The sequence below is a fragment of the Pediculus humanus genome, genomic scaffold (assembly GCF_000006295.1).
Source record: "Pediculus humanus corporis 1103172107434 genomic scaffold, whole genome shotgun sequence".
Lineage (NCBI taxonomy): Eukaryota > Metazoa > Arthropoda > Insecta > Psocodea > Pediculidae > Pediculus > Pediculus humanus.
The window spans coordinates 79,123-104,892 of NW_002987056.1; the positions used below are offsets into that span (position 1 = coordinate 79,123).

Below are 25,770 nucleotides of genomic sequence, written 5' to 3' on the forward strand. Positions count from 1 at the left end.
TATTTTAATAAGATAAATGTTATTTATTTAAGTAATAATGTTAATTTTTTCATTTTTTATATTGAAATATTATTTTCTATTTAAACCGCATTATTTATTAAATTCATTAATTATTAACAATTAAAAATCATTTTCTTTTTGGTTTATTTATTTTTTAAAAAGTAAAAATTTGATTGTTAGGGTTTAAACCTTCCTTTATAATTTTAATGAAATAAATATTTAATTTACCACAAATTAATATTTACTATCCTTTAAGTATTATGCTTGTTATTTTAAACAAATTTTTTTTGCTTATCGATGAATTTGCCACAATGTAAAAATTATTAGGCCTCAAAATGGAATTACAAATATGATAAAGCAAATTTGATATTACTTCATCAATTTTTTTTTATACTTTAATATATAAATGTATATATATATACACTTTAATATATTTAATATTTAAATAAAACAATTGAATCATTATAGAAATAAAATTAATTTTAAAAACATTTAAAAAGTGCCATTGTAAAAATTTAATATAATTTTTATATTCGAGTAACTTTCTGGTGTTTTATTTACTACCATTTAAAATAAAATTCTCTTAAATCTTTCAAATTAATTTCCTTTATTTTATTAAAAATCTTTAATCATTTATGTGTGTTTTATTTTATTCAGTATAAATATACTGAATGTAATAATTCATGTAATTTAATGTGGAAAACCTGCAAATATCAAGAATTTTTTAAATAGCTTAATAAATTTTATGGTTTTTCGAACAGGTAGATATTTATAAATTTCATCGTTGAATAAATATTTTGTCTGTATAAACGATAATGTTAAATATTCAAAAACTTGTAATCGAATAAGTTTAAAAGGTAGGCATTGTTGTTAACAAAATAAATTTTTACTATTTTAACTAAAAACAATTATATCCATATCATAATTATTATTATTATTTTAATGTAAGTTTTTTCTTTTTTTTTTTTTTTTTCTATTCTATGCATCATAATTTTTTTTTTTATTAATTTTCTGTTCTACTGAATAAGATATGTTAAACATTTATAAGTTAATTTTTTTAAACAAGTTGAATGCATTTGTTTTGAATTATATTAAATAATATCGAGTTCAACAAACATATTCAATGAATAAGCAATTATAAATTATTATTTTTATTTAAAAAAAAAAAAAAAAAAAAAAAAAAAATGGAAGAATGGTTTCAAGTATTACACCCTCCAGTAGTCTCACGCGCATGGATTACAAGACATTTTTAATTTCCCTTTTCCCCTCTTTTTCCCCCCCCCTCCCCTCCCGTTACGAGTTTTTGACGTGCAGCTACGAACTCGATACGCCGGTCAGTCTCTTCGGAGGTTTTCAACAGACAAGTGAGAGTTAAAATTTTTTTTTTTTTGTATTTTATAAGTCATCCATTTTATTCTCTCTCTCTCTCTCTAACTATTTTATTTTGTCAGAAATAATAATTTTTTAATTTATATAATATAATAATAACGTTATACAAGAAAAAAAAGAAAATAACGAAAATTTATATTCGGATTCGCATTTTTTTTTTTTTTTATATTTGAAAAAAGAAAATCCGGTAAGTTTTAATTTCATTTTATTTAATTATTATTATTATTATTATCATAAAAATTTTACACATCTCCATTTTGTTGGTTACTTTTTCTTTTGGAAACGGTTCGTTTGACAGTTGATTCTTTTTTTTTGTTTTATAAATTTATTATTAGTTTATGTTTATGCATTTGTTAATTTAACATATTAAACAAATCATTAAATTGAATTATAATAATTAATGGATGAATGAATGATGAAAAATCAAAAAAATTTTTTTTTTGATACTTCATACCCAAGAACTTTGTGAAAATATAGGTTTTTATTATTATTATTATTTATTATAAGGTACTTATTTAATATAAATAAATAAATAAATTCACATGAAGCAATTCAGCAATAATAACTTTTTCTTTTTCTACACAATGAACAAATTACAACCCATAAACACAATAACGGTATTGAATTCAGGCTAGAGACTATAATATATATATAGTATACATTGATTTTTTTTTTTTTTTTTTTTTTATTAAATAAAAGTGAAAATAATAATAATAATAATACTTTTTCTTATTAATATTTATTTTTCAAAGTATATTTTCAACAATTCAAATAGGCAATAAAATATTTATTATTATTATTATTAAAAATTGTTTGCAATGTTTGCAATTTTTTTTTCTTTTTTGTTTTGAATTAAATAATTTTCAATATTATTATTATTATTATTATTTATGTAAGTGAACAAGAATTTTCTTCTTTTTCTTCTTCTTATTTTAAATCATAAGGTATAATTATATTTTTTTCCAAACATGTTATTTGTGTGAGCAAAAATGAGAAAAAGAAAAAGAAGTTGTTGTTATGCAGTTATTTTATATATATGACTTCTCGGGTTGGTTTATTATTGATTTTATGAAATTTCACAAACAGGAGCTTGAATGAATTCTGTTGAGCTTCCACATTTTTCTGTTTTCTCCTTTTTTTTGCATTGGATTGTATTGTACATGTTAAAAACTTTATATATTATTTGTTTGTTTGTTTGTTTGGATGTTGACATCTTGTGGACATGTCATTGTCTCTGTGTGTGTGTTGTGTGCAAGATAAAAATTATTATTATTTTTTAATTGGTATTAATAATAATCTCATGTTTTAACTGTGTATGAGTGCATATGTTGTCTCTCTCTCTCTCTCTCTCTTTCCTCAAATATATATTAATAATAAGAAAATAAATAATTATAAATAAAAAAAATTTTATATTTGTTTTTAACTGTTTAAAGAATGAATCAACGGATTTGTTCATCATCATCATCATCATCATCATCATCATTGAGTATTAATATAAATTATTATTATTATTTTTAATAATAATAAATCAAAACGTATCTTTTTGTATATATATATATATATATAAATCTATCTTTTATTTATATTTTTAATAAAATTTTTGAAAAATATTATTATCCACCAGTGACCACCATGATAAGAATTTTTACTGACCTTTCTTCTTTGTTTCCATAAAATTTTAATTTTTTTTTTTTTTTTATAAATTTAACTCTGAGGACTTTGGTATAGTTTAATTCGAGGGGTGGGGAGAGGAGGGGAGGGGTAGGAAAAAGTTTGAATTAAAAAAAAAATAATAAGATGGCTCGCTTTCTCAAAGTCAAGGACTTTGTAGAAAAAAAAAGAACGATGTTTGAATTAAGTTTTTTTTTATATTTGTCGTGAGAATATTTGAGTACCTGAAAACTTTTGGTATATTTGTTTAAAACGATTATTATTCCACTCCCGAAAAAATTACAGAAGCCTGATGTGTGTGTGTGTTTGTCGTTTGTTTGTCTGCTTGTTTGATTGTTGCCTGAAAAAAAAGGGATGAAATCTATTTAAAGGCCGGACCTGATTTTTTTATTAAAAAAAAAAAAAAAACCTCCCTTAAGAGGGTGTTTATTTCTTTATTAATAAAACGACGGTTACAATTGAATTTTTTTTTTTTTTTTCTTTTCTACAACCAACCATATTAACAAGCCTGTAAAAAATATTTTTTTTTGATTTTCTATACAAAATTAAAAATAAATTGTTATGGCTTAAAAAATTCATTTGTTATGTACACAGACAACATGTTGGAAATCTGTTTTTTTTTTTTTATTTAAACAAAGTGTTAAAAAATTTTTTACACATGGACACGAGTACCATTTTTTTTTTTTTTTTTTTTTTAAATTTATTTGTTGTATTTTGATTCAATAAAATGGAAGGGAAAAAGGTTCGAAGTATATAAATATAAAACATGAATCGAATATAATTTTGTCGTTTTTTTTTTTTTTTTTTTTACAAAATTTTGTATACCTGAAATATTTTTTAGCTGGGAATGTTTTGAAAAAAAAAAAAGTTTTTAAATCCATGAATGCCCCACAAAGCTTGGGTCTTATCGATCGTTGTCATGGTGGTGGTCGTGGTCGTGGTCGTGGGGGGGCCCCTGAAAATAATTTAAACATTACTGTTGAGGGTAATTAATGTAAAATGTTATTTTTCACGGTGTTCATCATCATCATCATCATCATTTAATGCACATATAAACATAATGATAGCAAAGTAGACTTTGTCAAAATTATAAAGATGGAGTCAAAAGTTAAGTTTAAAGTTTTTAATCTAAAAAAAAAAAAAAAAAAGTAGTTAATATAACGTCTGACGTAAAAAAAAAAAAAAAAAAATTTTGTTTTCCAAAAAAAAAAAAAAAAAAAAAAAAAAAATAGAAAGAAAAAAATTTATTTTGAATAATAACAAAAGATACAAAAACAAGTTTTCACCTGAATCTTATTATTATTATTATTATTATTTTTATGTAATTCAAACCTCGGTTGGGTTTTTTTTTTTAAAATGATTCACCGGAACAACAACCAAAAAAAAAAAAAATTGAATTAAATAATTTAGAAAAGATTTTGTTTAATTTTAATATTTAAAAAAAAAAGAAAAAAATTTAAACAATGATCGATCTCCTTCCGGAGTGTTACTCATATTATTTTATGCACATCCCGTTCTTTTTTTTTTTTTTTTTTTTTTAATTCAAACCGGTAGACTGTAAATTTTTAGAAAAAAAAATTATTTATAATCTTACGCGAAATCCAAACGAAAACGTTAAAATAATAATAATAATAATAATAAGAACCTAAAAGAAGAAGAAACCATCGAGGAAATCGCACTATGTGGGACGGCCCACATTCTTCGGAAAATTTTAGCACCAACGAAATTCGAGTATTTGTCCCTAAGGAATCGCGTCGGGTAGAAACCTGGAATAAATGAACTTAAAAACCCCCCCGACAAATAAGAACCTTGTCGTGTTTAAGAATGACCATAATAATAATAATAATAAATTATTGTACCTTAGATCCCAATATCATCGTATCTACTCATGTATTTTTTACGTTAATCATTTAAATAAATTTTTTAAAATATTTTTTCTACTTATTATTATTATTATTATTTGTTCAGTATGTTCGATATTATTATTGTCAGTATTGATAAGAGGGAAGAGTTTTTAAGTACTAACTCGTTTAAAAAAAATAGATATTATCTGCCGATTTCTTTTACATCACGAATAATCTAATGTCAAAAAAAAAAAAAAGGAAAGAAGATCAATAACATGTGTCAAAATTATTACTTTCTTTCTCTTTCTTTTTTTTTTTTACCGTTAAATGGATACTACTTACACGTGGACACAAACACAATAATTTATTCTAATGATTAATATAACCATTAAAATAAATAAATAAATAAATGATGAAAGTAGAAGAAGACAAGTGAAACAGGATATATAATTAATTGTAAAAATTATTACTAATAAATAATAATAATAATAATAAATAAATAAATAAAATCAGAGCGAATTTTTATTGATGCGTTTAAGATTCGAATCATTATTCATTCATTCATTCATTCATCCACTTGTTGTTGATGATGATGATGATGATTTTATTAAACGAATAAAAAATTTAATTTTTTATTTTAAAATAATAATAATAATAATAAAATTGGGGGGGAGGGGGGTTTACGCTACTACGGTTTACTATTTCCCGTTTCCATAAAACGAAAAAAAAAATCAAAAAATCGAGAATCATCATGATGGTGATTTCAAAACCGTAATTTATTATTCTAATAATTTTTTTTTCTCTCTCTCCTTCTCCGTGTGTAATAATAATAATAATAATAATAATAATAATAATGGAAAATAATAAAAATAAGCATTAATAATACCCGTAACAGCTACAACTACAATAAAAAAAAATTAAATTAAATAAAAAGTAACGGTTGTGAAAAAATTAAAAACCGTGCGCGGATGATATAAATACATACATATATATATACGATATGATTATCATCATCATCATCATCATCATCATCTTCATCGTCATTTATAATAAGTTCGACGTACGGATTCGATGAGTAAAAAAAAAAAAAAACATATTACAGGTATTTAGGAACGCGCATTGTACAGGTGCCGCGTACAGGTATAATAATAAGTGGGGGATTCAATTATTTAAAAAAAAAAAAAAATGTTAAATCATTTGTTCGATTTAATAATAATAGTAATAATAATAATAATAATTTCGTTATCGCGCCATTTACAAATTCGCACTTCAATATCCATTATTTCATCTACTTTTTTTTTGAATTATCAGTATCAAGAGTTATTATCATGGTCAGGATGGAAAAAAAACACGAGTAATGATGATGATGATGATGATGATGATGATTATAATAATTTTTTTTTTATTTTCGCCCCCCAAAAAAAAGTGTTTATCATTAGATACAATTTTAATGTTTCCTCCTCCAAAAAAAAAAAAATTTCATTGAATTTCATCTCCTTTTTTTTTCTCGTCTCTCTCTCTCTCTCTCTCTCTTTCTCTCTGTCTATCTATCTATCTATCTATCTCTTTCTGTCTATAAAAAAATTCATTTACGGTTTCCTTTGAGAATTTTCGAATTGCTTTTTTTGAATCGAGGTTGGGTTTGTTTTTTTTTTTCTTTTTTCTTCTCCATGTTTTAATTGATTGTAGTTTTTTTTTGTTGGTATTTTGTAGTCGTTTTGTTTGTACGACGGTTTTTCATACGAGTAATTATTATTTTTTTATTATTATTTAATTCTTTGGTTTCGTTATTATTATTATTATTATTATTTGAAAAATTCGGTGTTTGCGCATCGGATTTTAACGCGTATTTAGCACGCACGCACGCACACTCATATTTCTTTTATTGTTATTATTATTACTATTTTTTTTTATTTTTTTCCAAGTTGAAATAAAATAACACATCATTGTAAAATTGGTGTATAATATAAGGAAGTGGTAAAAGAGAGAGAGAGAGAGACAGAGGGAGAGCCTAAAGTGAAAAAGAGAATTTTGAGGTCACTGGATTAATGAATTTACACGTTAAGAAAATTTTTTTTTTTATATCCATAAAAATAAATTATTTATTTGTTTTAAAATTCCAAAAAAAAAAAAAAAAAAAAAATTAAAACTGTATCGTTATGGTCAAGTTTTTTTTTTATTTTTATTTTTATTACCAAAAAACGGTTTTTTACGGTATCGACGTAATTTATGGTAAAAAAAATTTTTTTTATGTCGACTCTTGTTTGTTATTATTATTATTATTAATATTATTGCCATTTTGAAATTATTATTAGTATTTATTTATGTTAATTTGTTTTCGCTATAAAAAAAAAAAAAAAAATTGTACCGGATATTTAATTATGTTATAAAGGAGGGGGGATGACGTCATTAATTTTTAACTCAATGGAGTTTTAAAAAAGAAAAAAAAGAGGTTTTAAGGTTTTCTATTGTTTTCAACGCATCTCGATGAGTTTCTTTGTCTTTTACGATTTTCTTATATTTCGATAAAGAAATTGCTGCAAAGTCCTCCATTTTGATATTAAAGGAAGTGAGAAAAAAGAAAAAGTAAAGGTCAAAAGCTCCTTCTTTTGTTTTTCCTTTTTCCTTTTTGTACACGTAATTTATTTTCGAATGCTTTAGTGGGTTTTAGAAAATCAAAATAGAAATTATTAAAACGGTTTCGAAAAGTTAATCGAACGAATTCGAAAAAAACAGAAAAGTTACCGTGAAAATATTTTTTTTCGACCGGTAAAAATGACCTCTTGTTCATCGATCCTAATTATTTTATTTAAAAAAAAAAAAAAAATACGTGTTTGCAAGTTGTTGAACAAAAAAATTATTTATTTATTTATTTATTTATTTATGTATAATAACAAATAAGGATAGTGGAAATGTTTAAAAAACAAAAAAATTAAGTAAAACGTGAAAAGCAAAAAAAAAAAAAAAAATGGAAAAAATTGATGATTCGGTAGAATCATTGAGTCTCCTGCCACGTTTCACGTTTTTTATTTTTATGTTTCGTTAATTACACGGTAAATAATTATTTTAAAAAAATTAAATTTTAATTTTTAATAGATTTAAGGAACCGCAAAATATAAAAGAAAGAAAAAAAAGAAAAAATTATTAAACCGCAAAAAAAATAAAAAAAATAAAAACTAATTTTTTTTTTTTTTTTCGCGTATGACCGACGCACCATAACGATTTTTAAATAATTTATTTTTATTTTATTTCGTTTAAAAAAAAAAAATTTATTATGATTAATAGTTTTTTATTAATTAATTATCATATGTTATTAAATTTCAAATTTTTTAAAAATTCGGATTGAAAATTAATAAGAAATAAAAATAAATAAATAAATAAATAAATTTTAACAAAAGTTTTGCGAAATTGAAAACAGAAAACAATATTTAATTACGTCACAATGATCAAAATTTTGTTTTCCCTCTTCTTGTGTCCCGGATTATTCCCGTTTCCCCCTTCCCTTTCCCTCTCTTCCTGATGATTAATTAATCACCTACCGGGAACGTTTGATTTTTATTTATTTATTTATTTTTTTTTCGGGCTTAAACAAAAGTTGTCGAAAGAAGTTTAAACATTAATGAAATAAATAAATATTTGGGTTTTGATTAACCAAAAAAAATTATATTAGTAGTCATTTGTTGTTGTTTGTTGTTTGTTGTTACTTTTACGTTACCGAACAATCTAAAAAAAAAAAACAAAAGGAGAAATGAAAAAAATTAATTTTTAGTTATTATTATTTAAATTTGGAAGGATTTTTTAAATAAATTTTCAACCGATGAAAATTTCTCTTGTTTTTACTTTTATAACAAAAAAAAAAAAAAAAAAAAAAATTAGGAAAAACATTATGTGTTGTAAACATTTTGTTAATGGAGGGGAGGGGGAGAGGGAGGGGAAAATTTAATATTGTTGTTGTTGGTTCGTTTCCCGTCTCTCTCTCTCTTTCTTTCTTTCTCCCTTTAATGGTCTCAACAAAAGATTACAATTTTTTTTTTTTTTTTTAAAGTTTAATTGTTTTTCCGCAGAATTTTTCAGGTATCGCTAGACAGACTGGAAAAACAAAAAAAACTTTTCGTATGCGTCTGACTGCACAAGAAATTCAAAACAAGCACGTTCACCTTATTTCTCGTTTTTTTTTTTTTCTTTTTTTTAATTACTTTCGTATGTTCGTTAGCAACCGGCGTATAAAAAAAAAAAAAAGCAAAAAAGTGTAAAAAAAAAATAAATTTATTATTATAAATAAATAATAAAAGTGAAAAAAAAAAAAAAAAATAAATAAATAAATAAAATACGATTTCGTCGTGAAACGTTATGAGATATGGATTCAATATGATGATGGTCGATGATTTGCGTCCATTTTGAATTTTTTTTTTTTTTTCGGCTGTAAATTATTAACTTTTCCGGAAATTTCTTGGGTTAAAAATTAATAACAACCGTTTGTCCGATTAACGCCATCGTTTTATCCGGTTTGAGTCGGTGAAGCTGTTTTAAAAAAATAAAAAACTTAAATGGAATTTAATTTGCGTGTGAGATGAAACGAATGGAAAATGTCGGAAGCTGCTCATCTTTTTTAAGTAATATTTAAACAAAAAAAATTTTTTTTTTTTTTTTTCAAATGCTGGTGTTATTATTATTATTATCATCATCACCGATTTCATTGACGTCATCTTCTACATGTAATCTTTGATACCTCGAAAATGAAGGAAATTTTTTTTTGAAAATGTGGACCGTTCGTCCAATCCAACACGACTCTAGTTCTCTTTAGAGAAAATTTTTTTTTTTCTCCTTTTTAATTATTATCGTGTTGTTATCATCATTATCATTTACATAACGGTTAAAATGAAATTAATCGGTTGTATTTCGAGCAATTAAATTATTTTTTCGAAGTTAGAGGGGCAGGGCGAAGGGGGGTTCAAACAAAGTTATTATTATTCGGTAGCAATTAAATTTCACCGCCATTATTATTATTATTTTTTTTTTTTTTAGTACGGATTCAAAATATAATTTATCAAAAAAAAAAAAAAAAAGAAAAATCATGTTTTCCTTTTTTCATAACGTTGCATGCTAGTTTTTTTTTTTTTTTTTTATTGACATCGTAATAATACCAATAATAACAGTAGTAATAATAATAATAATGTTTAATGTTATTGTGTGCCGTAAATTTTATTACTTTAATCAGTTTTTTTTTTTTTTTGTAACGGTCATGTGTACGTCATCGATTTTTTTTTTTTTTTTTTTTTAAATAATTTTCCCGGTCACCGTTCCGATGTCCCGAATGGGAAAAAAATAATGAAATTTTTTAAAAAGATTTTGTCGTGAGATTGTCGTCGAATGATTATAAATTTATTATCTATTATTATTTTTATCATTATTATTATTATTATTATTATTATTATTATTTTGTTTAATTGAACGTCGTTCGAATGGTTTTTTGTATTGTTTTGTTTCGATTAAGTATGTGAGGAGAATCGTTGGTAATGTTTGTCGTGTGCATGACTTGGCATGGAAAACTACCTTATAGAATAAACCGAATGAATATTAATGATTAAGGTTTATTATTATTATTATTATTATTATTATTATTATTATTATTATTATTATTGAATTGTTATTTACACACATACACACACAACACTTGCATTATAAAAAAAAAAAAAGAAAAAATTTATTCTTTATTTTTTTTTTTTTCCGAAATTGGAAAAATCTTTGATTCGTCGGTGACTAATTGGGAAAATTTTTATTTCCCCTCCCTCCTTCTCCTCCCCCGATCCTGATGATTTCTTTTGAAGGAAAGGAGTTGAAATTTTTCGTTTTTTTTTTTTTTTTTTTTTTATTATGAAAATAATTTTAAGAGTGTCGATGACTAACATTTCCGAGTGTCGCATCATCTTTTCGGTTAAAATTTAATTTTTTTTGGAATTTAAAATGTCGACATTGACAGAGATAGAAAGAGAGAGAAAGAGAGATAGAGATAGAGAGAGAAGTCATAAAATGCGTCGTGATAATAAATGAATTTTAACATGAAAGTTTTAACCCTTTTACCACAAAATGGTTTTGTGAGTGTGATAAAAACAAATGAAAATAAAAAAATTTGTTTTTTGTAGTTTTAAAATAAGATAATTATATTTTTAATTCAAATATTAATTTTTTTTTTTCTAAAGTTGTGAGAAAATTTTTAATTGAATCGAATCATCAGATGTTTGTTTAAAAGTTTAAACAAACGTAAAATGAAAAAAAAAAAAAAAAAAAAAATTTTTTTTTTGTTATTTTATTTTCGAGAAAAACTTTAATCGATCGTAAATTTTCCGGTTTTTTTTTTTTTTAATAATTGTTTAAGACATTAAATAATAAATTTGTGAAAAAAAATTTTTATTTAATGTTGTCCACGTTCCGTTAAATTAAATCGAAACATTCAATTATAATTACAATTGACACATGCAATGTGTCAATTATAAAACTCATAATGGCGGTTGTTAATGGCGATTATAAGGATATATTTTTTTTTTAGTTCTTCCTGTTCTACGAAGAGTAGAAAATAATTTGAAATGACTCAATGGCGTAGTAGTAGTAGTAGTAGTAGTTTTTAAAAATTTTATTTTTTATTTTCTTTCTTTTTAGGTCGTTATATAAAGAATAAAAAATTTGAAAAAAAATGAACGGCGTTAACGGATTAAACGGTCATTACGATCAAAACGGAGGCGGAGACATAATAAGTCAAAATCAACAAAAGGGATGCTGGACGATCGGTCTTATAAATTCAAAATTCCGGTATTTGACAGCGGAAACGTTCGGATTTAAAATAAACGCCAACGGTACGAGTTTGAAGAAGAAACAAATATGGTCGTTGGAACCAAGCGGCGAAGACAGTACCATTTATTTGAGGAGTCATTTGGATAAATATCTCGCGGTGGATTCGTTCGGAAACGTGACTTGCGAATCCGAAGAAAAAGATCAGAGTTCTAAATTTCAAATATCCGTCGCGGATGACGGGTCCGGACGTTGGGCTTTCCGGAACGTCGTGAGAGGTTATTTCCTCGGAGCGAGTTCCGATAAGTTGATGTGCACGGCCAAAAGTCCCGGAGATACGGAATTTTGGATGGTTCACCTCGCGGCACGTCCACAAGTCAATTTGAGATCCATCGGACGTAAAAGGTTCGCTCACTTGTCGGAAAATTTGGAAGAAATCCACGTTGACGCAAACATTCCCTGGGGAGAAGATACTTTGTTCACGTTGGAATTCCGATTGGACGACGGCGGAAAATACGCTCTTCACACTTGCAACAATAAATATTTGTCGAGGGAGGGAAAACTCGTTGACGAATGCAACGTCAATTGCTTATTTTCCGCCGAATATCATCAGGGATCTTTGGCTCTGAGGTAAAATTTTTACCTTTTTTCAATATTTAATCCCTGTTGCGTAAAAAAAAAGAAAAAGTGAAAATTATTATTTATTGTCTCGGTATTGACGATTCTCATAATAATAATAAATAATTTACGTCACATCCGGTATCGTTTCAATCGTAAAAATTCTATTTAAGTCAATCGAGGGGGGGAAAACAAAAACAAAAACAAAAAACAAAAGTTTGTTCTTTTAGGCAATTATAACACTTTCTTTTATTATTATTATTATTATTATTATTATGGAAAATTAGGTTTGAGGTTTGGTCGATAAAACAAAACAAAAAAATGATAATGATAAAAATAATTTTTTACCAGTTACGGGTTTTAAATTGAAAAACAAAACAAAAGTCTCATCATCGTTGTAGTTATTATTATTATATTTTTAAAAAATTTGAATATATATTAAAATAACGGTTTGAAAAAATGAAAGACGGTTATTAATTATTATTATTATTATTTTTTTTTTTTAAATTTATTACTCGGAAAATAATTTTAAATTGATTAAATTTTTTTTTACACCCGAAGGTTGTTGTTTAAGACCTATATACGAGTACTTACATATTTTTTTTCGTTTTCGATTACATAAAAAATTAATTGAGTCGTTTTAAAAGTGATTATCATTATTATTATTATTTTTTTTTTTTGTTTTGTAGGGATCGATGCGGGGCGTATCTATCACCCATAGGGTCAAAAGCCGTCCTTAAAACTCGTTCACAAACTGTCACAAAAGATGAATTGTTTTCTCTTGAAGATTCGCTCCCTCAAGCAAGTTTTGTTGCCGCATTGAATTCGAGATATGTATCAGTTAAGCAAGGTAAGAGATTTTAAACTAATAATAATAATAATAATAATAATAATAATAATAATAATAATAATAATAATAATAATATTTAATTTGTTTTTCGTGTCATTAATATTAACAAATGGGGGGGGGGAATACATTAATCTCGTGGATAACATTTGTAGTAAGTGCGAGAGAGAGATAATGCTCGATATTTTTCTACTATTATTATTATTATTATTGTATTGGGTTTAAATTGATTTTGTTCTATTCGTGAGTAAGCCTGGATAAATGAACGCGTGGGTGCGTTTAATCTCAAGGGAAAAGGTTTCATTTTTCGTGAATGGAAATTTCGAGAATTTTTTGTTTTTTTTTTTTTTTTCTAATTGTTTTTCTCCGAAATGTGATTCGTCACGGTCGTGATCGTTTGTTTTTTTTTTTTTTTCGTGCAAAAAACAACAACAACAACAACCAAAATGTTTTGTATTTTTTATTTGAGACACAATCGTTGTTTCTCTCTTTGTTTCGTTTCAATTATTATGTCATATTGTTTGTGTACGAAACTACTTTTGTCGTGGAAAAAACAAAAAAAAAAAAATTTTCATGTCGTTCGTGTTTGTTGATTTGTTCGTGAAAATTTTTTTTTTCTGATATCCCACCCCCCTCTCTCTCTCTCTCTTTTTTAATCTTGAAAATCAAAGTCTCGAACTCGTAAATATTTAGTAAATAAAAAAAAAAAAGTATTTAAAAGCCGAAATCAATGACAGACATTTTTTTTTTTTATTATTAAGAATCCGATTTAATGAATGACGAGATTTTTTTATTTTATTTTAAAATAGGGAGAGAGAGAGAGAGAGAGAGATGGGACATGACGACGAAAGAGTCGTTTGTCTCTCGTCTTTTGTATATTACACAGTCAAAGATGAAGACGAAAGAAAACGTTGGAATAAGTTGGGGGGGGGGAAAGGAGAAAGAAAGAGAAAACTGTTCTTATCGTACTAATTTAAACGTGTGAATTAATTGTAAAAATAATAATAATAATAATGATAATGATAAAATGACGTTTTGCACGACACGTTGAATCCGTAAAAAAACGTTGTTTGTTCATTATTACAACAAACGGGTTCGTTTGTTCCGAGTGACGACGACGACGACAATTTTCATATTCGATAGTATTGACATCATAACGTTTTATTTATTGCGATGTTCAGAGAGAGAGAGAAAGAGAGAGAGAGAAAACGGGTTGCGATTTCTCAAAGGGTGTTGTTTTGTGTATGACGTCATATTTTTCTAGAAGATTTTTTCTTGTTGTTTTTTTTTGTAAGCCAGGAAATGTATGACTAATGAATAAGTATATGGATAAAAAGGATATATATTATTTGACTCCGTGACAATTTAAAAAAAAAAAAAAAAAAAAAAATGAATCCATACAAAACTTGCTTCTCTCTCTCTCTCTCTCCCGTGTATTTTTTTATTTTCTCTTTCTTTCTTTTTTACTATTTGTCTTGTATCATTTTTTATTTTTTTTTATTTTCAATCCATTTAAATTTCGAAATTTCTCTGTAAAAAAAAAAAAGGTTCGTTAAAATCAAAATGGCCGCCTCTCAATTTTTTATTTATTCGTCCGATTATGATTTACCGCGGTAAACAAAAGTGAAAATTACTCTCTTTATTATTATTATTATTATTATTATTATTATTATTATTTTCGAAAGTCAAACCTTGGAGCGAAAGGTAATAAATAATAATATTAATAAATAAAGGTATACGAATCCATGTTTCTCTCTCTCTCTCTCTCTCTCTCTCTCTCTCTCTCTCTCTCTCTATCAACATTAGATTTAATACAGATCTCGATTTGTAATGACTATAATTACTTTACGTACGGTTTTTAAAAAAAAATTACTGTGGTGTTTTTTTAATTTTAATTTTAATTTTCAAACGTTTCTTTCACCCGTTACGTATAATAATAATAATAATAAAACTCTTTCGAATGTATTTGCCGGGAAGTTTGTAGGCGTTCGTTGAATATAAATGTTTTTATTTTTTTTAAATTGCGGTTTTGTTCACTTTCAAACATGGAGAATGAAAATGAAAACGAAATTTTATTATTATTATTATTATTATTAAATGCAGGATATTTAATTGAAAATAATTGTGGAAAGATTGGAAACCGTCAAACCATTTTACAATGGCGAGTTATTACGAAAGAGGAATCGTTTCTTTCTCTCTCTCTCTCTCTCTCTCTTTTTGTAAGGTACAAGTACGAGAAAATTCTCATGGTTTGTGTGAAATTTTAAGTTCAAATCCCAAAACGTTTCCTCCCTTCCTCTCAAATTTTTTTTGAAAGAGTTTTTTTTAGCATTTACCCCCATTTTTATATTCATTTCGTGTTCATTGTCCGTTGAAATGATGAAATTTTATTGCCACGACGACGTGGAAGAAAAATGAAACGGACGGCGACGCACTTTTCCACGCGGAGTAAATTATTAGCGGAGTTTCAAAACCGTTGTCCACGTTTATTTACTCTATGTTAATAAATTTTATTAAGACGTTACCTTTACGAAAGGAACGGATTTTTATTTTTTTTTTAATTAAGCGTTTTAACGACTCTAATAAAAAGATAAAATGGAGGATAAGGCGAAAAAAATTCAAAAACCTTTTATGGAGAAAAGGAAAAGAAAAAGGAAGGAAGGAAGGGAAGAGACGAAGAGGGTGAAATTAATAGGAAAAAAATAATTATCTTATGAAAACATTTACGGATATATGTGTTGAGTGTCGTACACTTAAGTCACGCGCGATTTAAATGGTGACGACGATGATGGTGATAATAATAATAAATTATTTCGATTACGTTTCGACGGCAAGCGTCACGTCACGTCACGTTTTTAAGCAAATTTAATGAAAGCAGAAGAAAAATGATGACATCGGAATTCTTATTCGGGATTTTATATAAATTTATTAAGGGGAGCGGGGACAAGGGGGGGGGAATTCTTCAAATTCGTTCAAATCAATTTATTTAAATTAATATTTATTTTTGTTTTAACCGTCGTTCCATTTTTTTTTTTTTTTTTTGTATTCTTCTGCCACTTTGTTTACTACAATTGGATTTTACGAGAAGAATTTGACGTTGCGTAATATTTTGTTGTTGTTTTTTTTTGTAATCGGTTTGTTGTTTGTTGATGCATTTCCATGAAAATAATAATAATAATAATCGTTGGTTTTTATTTATTTCCGCATTGAAATTATAATTCGAATTCGGTTAAGGCAACGGTTTTTGATAAAGGTCACGAAACAATCAGTCGAGGTTTTTTTCTCTCCCTACTCCCCAACTTTTATTCGATGGGGGTAAAAATTTAGAGCAAGAAGTAATAGTAGAAAATGGCCAAGTAAAGGAATAAAGAAAAAAAAATTGATAGGGGAGTCGTGGTAGTAGAAAAAGGTAGAAACAACCTTCCGGCGAAGTCTCGTTCGTTTGTTTCGAGAGGATGAAATATGTGATAATAATAATAATGAGCGTGTAACTCCATGAAATTTTACTATCTATGATTGATTATACTCTACTCTGGGGAGAGAGAAAGAGAGAGAAAAAAAGGAAAATTTGGGGGAAAAAGTCAAGGTTAAAAAAAAAAAAAAGTTTTTCTTTTTTTTTCTTTTTTGAAAAGTTCATTCGATACATCGAAAAAAAAAAAAATCGAACAGGATGTAAAACATAAATAATAATTCTCACGGATCGATGATAAATGAAACGTTTTTGCATTTCATTCCCTGGAAAAAAGAAAAAAAAAATGTTAAAAAACGTGATGTAAAACGCATTGAACGATTTTTTTAAAATCCATTTGGTGTTGTTCCAAGATAAAAAAAAAAAAAAACGCAAAACGTTATTTAAGTTGATTTGTAGCAAAAATTTTGCTGACGCTCAATCCTTATGCGCAATTGATAATGAATTGATTGATTGATTGATTTCTTTTTATATTAAAAATTTCTAATTAATCGAATTGATTTCGATTGTTTCCTTCCTCGTTCGCCTCGGTTCGATTGACAAAAAATTTTCTTTTTTTTCCTTTCCCCTTTTTTTCCCTCCCCCTTCCTCTCCTATCCATTTTGTCCTTTCGCTTAAATTTTTTTCCTTCTTACCTTCTTTGGGGCATTCGAGGAAACGAAAAGGAAAATTTTTATATCGATGATTGAATTTTTATCGGAAGTTAAAAAGTCGTTAAATCATTTTAACCGTGTAACGGAAAAAAAAAAAAAAAAAATTTTTTTTGTTTGTTTTGGAAAGTTATAAAGTTTTAAAAAAATTTCCAGTAAAAAATTTTGGAGAATCAAAAAATAATAATGATAATAAAGTTTATTGCACTCTGAATGAAAGTGATTAAAAAAAAAAAAATTTTTCAAATTTCCTTCAACGTTTTATTGTTTTATTATTATTATTATTATTATTATTATTATTATTGTTGTTGTTGTTGTTGTTGTTGTTGTTTGGCTTTATTTTTTATAATGATGATGATGATGATGAAGCTGGATTAATTAATAATTTTTATTTTGAAAACTTCCGGAGAAAATAAAATAAAAAAAAAAAAAAATTCAGATATCAAAAAGAGAAATTATACAAACAATGCAAATTCAACAAAAAAAAAAGCAATAAATCATATCTACAATGCTGGGGGGAAGGGGAGACAGGGAGGGATAGGAAAAAAAATTGTTTTTGCAAATGTTGTTTTTGTTTGTTTGTTTGTTCGTTTGTTTGCTTGTTTAAATTGTTTTACATTGAAAAAAGTATAAAAGAAAAAAAAAAACTCTTTGAACAAGTTTTATTTCTTTTTTTTTGTCGTTGTTGTTTTTGTTGTTTGTTTTTGTTTTTTTTGTTTTTGCTACAAACAAGTACAATGACGAAACCCCCCCCGCCCCGCTCCCCACGAAGAAAAGTTTTATTTATTGCAATGGAAAAAAATATCACAATGAAAATAAAATTTTTTTTTTATCAAACGGGAAACGAGAGGGAGGGGGAGGAAAAAATAAATCATTATTATTATTATTTGGTTATAAAAAGAAAAAAAATCATCGTGGTCTTAATAATAATAATAATAAATAAATAAATCGTGAGTTTTGTGATTTACTTTTCAGGCACGAAACCTGTTTATGTCAAATTAATGTTGTTCGTTATAAATGTTCGTTCAACCTCTGACTCAGGACCTTAAAATTTTACGTTAAAAAAAATTCATTTTACCGTGACGTAGTCAGTCAGTCAGTCAGTCAGTCAATCAGGTTTTTTTTTTTTTTTTTAAATAACAAGGATTAACGTCATCATCGATTTTTTTCTTTTAACTTTTTTTTTTTTTTTTAAATTCTCCTCGAGGGTCACCACGATGCGGTTCGATTAGGCTATGAAGAAACCATTAAATAATAATGATAATAATAATAATAATGATAACAATAATAATAATGATAATAAATATTCGAAAGTTTCTTTTTTTAATTTTCTCCAATTTAATTTTTCCGCGTATCATCCGCGTAATAAATTAATCAATTACGAAGACGTTAAATCTTCATAATAATAATAATAATTTTTTTTCGTCGCGACGAAACGTCGTCTGCTTTTTTTAGTCGTTGAATTCGTCGTCTCATCTTAAATCGTCTCATCCATCCTACTTCACGGTGATCTCAAAATGAATATTTTTGCTATTTTTAGCCTTTAAAAAAAAACAAAACAATTATTCTCATACCTCTAGTAATATATCGTATTTTAAGGGATTTTTCATCCCCTCATCCCTCTGTTCAATTTATTTAATGGCGTTTGTGCTTCACCCTTTGCGCGTGCGCGGGATGTGGGTGAGGTAAAAGAAGGATGTTAAAAATCACTTTTAATGAAAACCTTTTATAAACACGAAAAGGAAAAGGGTAGAAATTTATATATATATATATACATACGGGGGGGGGGTTCATTATTTATAAGTGGTACGAAAATAATTTTTCTCCCTTTAATGGTTCCCGTTTTTTTCTTCCTTCTTCTTCTTCCTCCTCATTAAAAATCATTCGAGTCGTATATCCTTTCCTTTCTTTTTCTTTTTTTTATGACAAATAGGGCAATAATTGAACGCAAAAAAAAAAAAAGTTGAATGATTACGTCGACGATGTGACGTAATCACGTGTTTGTTAATTTTGGGTACATGCTTGAAGATTTTTAGGTATTGTAATGCTGGTCTCCTCTCCCTCCCTCTCCCTCTCCATTCATTTACTATCCATTTATTTGTCGGAAGGTTTTGGTAAACGATTCCATTTTTTTTTTTTTTTTTAAACTCTTTATTTCGATTGGATTGAATCGTTTTTTTTTTTTTCGAAATCATCATTAAATAGTGATTGAATTAATATTGGAAAGGAAATTTCGAAAAGGGGGATTTTGATAAAACGAGGAGCACTTATAAAGTGAATTTAATATCATTATCAATAACTAATAATATCCTTCTATGATTATTCGTCATTATGAAAATATCATCATCATCATCATTATTTTGTTTTTATCGGCGTTTTGTTTTTGTTTCGAACGGAAAAGATAATAATAATAATGATAATGATAACGAAAAAAAAGGAAAATGATTTGGGGGGGGGGATTCCCCTGTTTGTGTGACAAAATAAAAAAATAAAAGTTTATTTATTTATTTATCCGGTTTTTCGTTTGACATTTTGTTTTTTGTTTTTTTTTCATAGAACAATTAATTCATTATCCGGAGAATTGTTTGAAAAATTTAAATAGATTTTATTTATCATATTAAAAGGTCAAAGGTCGGTCCGACCCTTCAATTTCATTCGTCTGATTGTGTCGAATCAAACAAATTAATTTGTCTGCGGCGACGATTTGTGACTTTTCCTTCGGTTTTTCGTCTCCTCCGAATTTATCATCTGTTTCTTCTGCTTTTTTGTTTTATTGCTTTCGTCGTCTAGAGATGGGTTTTTCGAAAAAAAAAAAATGTATACCAACTTTGAAAAAAAAAAAAAATTTTTTTTTTTATTGCTTCCTAACGTTTTCTTCCTTTGTCGGAGTTTTTTACGCGGCGTAATAATAAGAAAAAGAACCGAAATTTACAAAATTCGTGCGTGTGTGTGTGGGGGGGGGGTGCGTGCACGTGAATCGATGAAGCCTTTTATTTAGAACCATTACGAGAAATATTTTATTTAATCTCATCTTCCATCTTTATTTTATTTTTTTTTTATACTTACAAGACGTGACATATTGTAATAATTAACGGGATTGACGTTTGAACCGTCTTTGGACAGCAGACAAACGAGATCAACGCACACTACAATTAAAACTAACTTATTATTATTATCATTAAGATGTTGAGACGCTTTATTATTTATCAAGACTCCCCCCCAAAAAAATAGACTCTGGTTAAACGACGGTGAAAGAACAAGTTAAAAAATTTGACGAGTTATTAATATAATTAAAATTTTCCGATAATGATTCGATTTCGTATCGATCGCAATATCGATCGCGATGGTTATAAAATCGAAAGTTTTTTCCTTTTTTCCCCCCCTCACCCCCCACTCTCTTGGGTGAAATAAATTTCGGGGGAAAATTCGAAAAGTTTTCCAATCGAGATGGGAAAATAAGGAAAAAAATTTTTTTCCAGTCGAAAAAAAAAACGAAGGATGAAAACGTGCGTTATGCGTAAAAAAATAAGTTATTATTATTATTATTATTTTCTAGTAAGTTTCTATTAAAAAAAAAAGTGGAAAAATTACGTGCTACGTGGTTGTAGAAAAACATCAAAAAAAAAAATTCTAACGGTTTTGGAATTCAAATTGTTTTTCCGTTTATTTCAATTATCGTTAACATTATTATTATTATTACTATTATTATTTTTATTATTTCTCTCTCATTCTCGATGACTTATTCGACTGGTTTTATCGATAATCGTATTTCGTACTCGATAATCGTTTGGTTTTAGAAAAACGTGACGATTTTTAATTTTTTGTGCAAAAAAAAAAAAAAAAATTTACCAACGTTTACACGTCGAATTTAATTTAATTTAATTTTACTACGTTAACTGGAATTCGATTTGAAAAAAAAAAAAAAACTCGTATTATATCTTTCGAAAAAAAAAAAAACCTGTTTTCGACATTTTTCTAATTTTCGATTAAGGAAAGAGTTCATAGGTCATACGAACGAACGAACGAATAATACTTAACAAGTTTTTGAACTTTACCCTCTTGTCCGAATAATAATATTATTAAAAAAAAAGGAATCGTGATTCGATCGTGATCGAAAGTGTGTTACCTGAAGATAATTGAAAACGTTTAACAAAAAAAAAAAAGTGAATGATTGAATGAATGAATGAATGAATGACAATTAAAAAATCAATTTCGTATTTTTATGCGTTTATATTAATCCGGAAATGATTCGTATTGTACGGGGAAAAAAAAGGAAAAATTGAGGAAAAACATTTTATTAATTAAACTTGTTATTTTTTTTTTTTCGCGAGAGAAAAGTAGAGAAAGAATTTTGTTGCGTGAAATTTCAATTAAATAATAATAATAATAATAATAATAATAATTTTTTTCTTTATATTTATGAAAGTAATAAAACTAATTTTTGTCGTGATCTATCAATAATTTTTTTTTTTAATTCGAAGAAAAATTATATTCGATATTGAATTAAGGAATATGATACGGACGCCATTTTTATTTTTTATTCTATGGTGTCACTCGTTGATGAGTATTTCCGTTTCCGCAGATAAGAAAATAAAATTTTAAGATGGCGAATCGTATTTTTGCAAATGGTTAAATTTTTTGTTTTTTTTTTTTGTTTTTACGACGAAAACTGTGAATCAACTTTGTCGCCATGTTTGTTGCACAAACACAAACACAAACACAGACACACGTGTTTAAAATATCGGAATCAGTTTTGCTTTTTTGTTTTGTTTTTTTTTTTTTTTTTTGAAAATTTGACCTTGTCGAACATGTTTTTGCTATAATTATGATGGTATAATTTGAGAGACGAGAACACAATTGATTGTTTTTTTTTTTTTTTTTGTGTGTAATTTGCTTTTTGTTTCGGTTCGATGAATGAGTGAAGGAAGGTCGTGACTTGATAGCAGACGACATTCACTGCCCAAAAAAAAAGTAAAAAAAAGAAAAAATTACGTTGTTTTTCCACTTTTTAAATTTGGCGGAAATTAAAAAATGACGACGATGAGGAAAAATATTATTTCTTTGCCTTATGTTCGGGGAGAGACAGAGAGAGAGAGAGAGAGAGAGAGAAACAATATGTCGATATAAGAGAGGAAATGAAAAACATATCGTCGACGTCGACGACGACGACTGCGACGGGGTTAAGGGTAAAAAAATTGTGCGAGTTTTTATTTTAAGGGTTGTTTTTATTTTTATTTTTCCCCAAAAATAAAATTCACCCCTCGTGCGTTGTTTAATTTTATATATCGAGAGGTGGTAGAAGAATGACTAATCGATCGATTTTTTCCTATTTTTTTCTCTCTCAACTCTCCCGAATGCGTTTTTCTTATTTTTAAAAAATTTTTAGAGAGGATGCTGCGTAAGGATTCGATGACTGTACATTCGACATTTCGAAATTTATTATTATTATTATTATATTTAAAATCGGACGATATGTTTCGATGATTCTTATCTCGACAAATGAAACGAAGTCTGATGAGGTTGCAATGGGTTGCTTTTTAAATATCATTATCATTATTATCATTATTATGACTATGATTTCTTAAATGGATTTCAGGAGTTGACGTGACTGCTAATCAAGATGAAATATCCGATCACGAAACGTTTCAATTGGAATTTAATGGTGCAACAAAAAGATGGTATCTGAGAACGATGCAAGATCGTTATTGGACTTTGGAAACAGGCGGTGGAATACAAGCTTGCGGTGACAAAAAGTAAGAATGAACAAGAGATTTAAAATCTTTTGTTTAAAAAAAATAAGGGATGACGATAATAATGATAACGCAATCGTTTTTTTCTTTTGCAGGTCTTCAAATGCTTTGTTCGATTTGGTTTGGCAAAATGATGGGTCTCTGTGCTTCCGTGCCAACAACGGGAAATTTGTCGCCACGAAAAGATCTGGTCATTTATATGCTAATTCTGACGTCGTCGAAGATTCGTGCAAATATTTTTTCTATTTGATCAACAGGTAATTAAAAACACATCAAAAAAAAAAGAGAGAGAGAGAGAGAGAGAAAATTGCGTGACGGGTATCAAAAAAAAAAAAAAAATTTTCCCCTTCTTTTTTTGTTCACCTGTTTATGTCGACGAAAAATTATTATTATTATTATTATTTTATAATTTGCACGACGTCATGTGTGCATCATCACCATCGTCGCCGTCATCATCATCATCATCCATCCTTGTTTCCGCATCGACGAGCGGTTTTTTTTTCGGGGTGAGGAGAACATGTGAGAAAAAAAAAATATTTGAACAAGTTTTTAGTAGGCAGAAAAAAAAAATTTTTCCTCGTCCATATTTTTCTAATTAGAAATAACAAATATTTACCAAGTGAGAGAACGTGTAAATTGTCGCAACCGTTAAGGTTTATAACCAGGTGATGTCGGAAAAGGAGAAAAAAAGTAGGATGGATAATTCTAGAACGATGAACGGTGTACATATCGAAGCAAACATTCCTTTGACAAACAAAAAACAAAAGAAAGGAAAGGAAAAGAAAAACCGAGAAAGAGGATGGTCAACGACATTAATCAACACATTTTCCAGTTGGAATAAAAACTCGTCGAAAAAGGCGGGAAAATGTCACGTTTTAAAAAGTAACGAGAAGCTAAATTCGATGGAAAAGAAAAGTGTGGAAAAAATGAAAAGATAAAAAGTCAGCCGAAGGACAAAAACAAAAATGAAAGGAAGGAAAAATGTCGAAAGAAAAAAAAAAAACGACGTAATAGTTTTCAGAGAGAGAGAGAAAATCGAAACAGAAATTTTTCATCTTGGCTTCATCGTAATAATTTACCGAAAAAAGTGGAATTAGACGATCGATAAATCATAATCGGAAACGATTGATTTGTTTAATATCCGGTTGGGTTTTATATTGGAAAAAAAAAAGAAAAAAAGATAATGGCGGAATATAAATTTGTAAATATTTACACTTATTGAATACGTTACGTTTGACGTGGTAATAGAGAAAATTATCGTGGAACCACGAAATTTGACTTGAGGTCGTCACGAAACCGGATCTGAATAAAAAAGAAAAGCAGTTAAACAGAGTCAACGCATCCGGAAAAAAGTTTTATCGATGAGATTCGTGTATGAGTTCCCGAAGGAAGAACGTGAAATGGTTTTCCCTCTCTCTCTCTTTCTCTTTTTCCCCCTTCTTCTTCTTCCCCACTCTCGGAAATGATGATAATAATAATAATTTTTTGTTAAAATTTTTTTCAGGCCCATTTTGGTATTGAAATGCGAACAGGGATTCGTCGGTTACAAAAGTTCTTCGTCTACCAAACTTGAATGCAACAAAGCCACGTACGAAACGATTCGAGTTGAAAGAGGAGAAAAAGGCGTCGTTTATTTTAAGGTATGCCTCTACTCGTTTAACCGGAAACGAGTTTTTTTTTTTTTTTTTGAAAATATTTAAAAAAAAACCGGAATCATGTTAAACAACAAAAACTCATTATTATTATTTATTTCAAGGGTCAAAACGATAAATATTGGCACGGGGATAGCGAATGCGTTGCCGTGGATTCGGATGTTCCAGAGGGTTTTTATTTGGAATTACGGGAACCCACGAGGATTTGCATAAAATCAGTTCGTGGAGAATATTTAGTAGCAAATAAAAATGGCGGATTCCGACTGGGCGATGGAGAATACGAAAACGCAACCAAATGGGAATATTAAAAAAATTATTATTATTATTATTTTATTTATTTATTAAATTTCCTATTATTAATAATAATAATAATAAAAATGATAAGTCTTTTACGTCACAATTCCAGTCTTCCATTTAATAATAATAATAATAAAAAATGGTCGACTTTAATTGACGGTATAAAAGAAAACAAAAAACAAAAAAAAACTCAATAATAATCTATTCGAATCTTATTTAATATTAACATTATAATATATTTATATACATTATTATTATTATCATTATTATCACGATATATAACGTTAAAAAATTTCTCTCTCTCTCTCTCTCTTTGTCTCTCTATTCATTATTATTATTATAGGTAGAATATGTAAAACGTCGTTATGTGTAGATCATATCAAAAAATAAATTTTTTTTTTTTTTTTTTTTTAAAGTATTTCAAAAGACATTTTTTTAATTAATTTTTGATGAACAAGTGTAGCCAACATAATAAAAAAAAATTATTTCGATTCGATTTTTTACAAAAATGAATGATAATAAATAAATAAATAAATAAAATCTTCCATAAATTTTGTAATTTTTTTTTTTTTTTGTAATAAATTTAAAAAAAAAATTTTTTGCTCAAATTTTATATGATGAATTTTTTGCTGTCGTTTAATGAATAAAAGAGGGGGGGAAACATGGCAACGAATTTAAAAAAAAAATTTTTTTTTTTTCTACGGAAAATTCTTAAAAATTAAATTTTATTTTTTTTTTAGCGCTATATTGTAACTCTCATTTAAACGCTACTATTTACTTGTATTTTATTACTATTA

The 25,770-nt window shown here is 27.0% G+C and overlaps 1 protein-coding gene across 1 annotated transcript; it reads left to right on the top strand.

Annotated features, from left to right (window-relative positions):
- Window positions 1-11,595: 11,595 nt before the first annotated feature.
- Phum_PHUM082950 (protein singed, putative) lies at window positions 11,596-24,984 on the top strand (the record flags this gene model as incomplete). The annotated part of the gene is made up of 6 exons (XM_002423695.1): window positions 11,596-12,320; window positions 12,998-13,158; window positions 22,871-23,027; window positions 23,120-23,281; window positions 24,529-24,664; window positions 24,781-24,984. The coding sequence occupies 6 exons, from the start codon at window positions 11,596-11,598 to the stop codon at window positions 24,982-24,984; spliced, it is 1,545 nt and encodes a 514-aa protein (XP_002423740.1).
- Window positions 24,985-25,770: the final 786 nt, after the last annotated feature.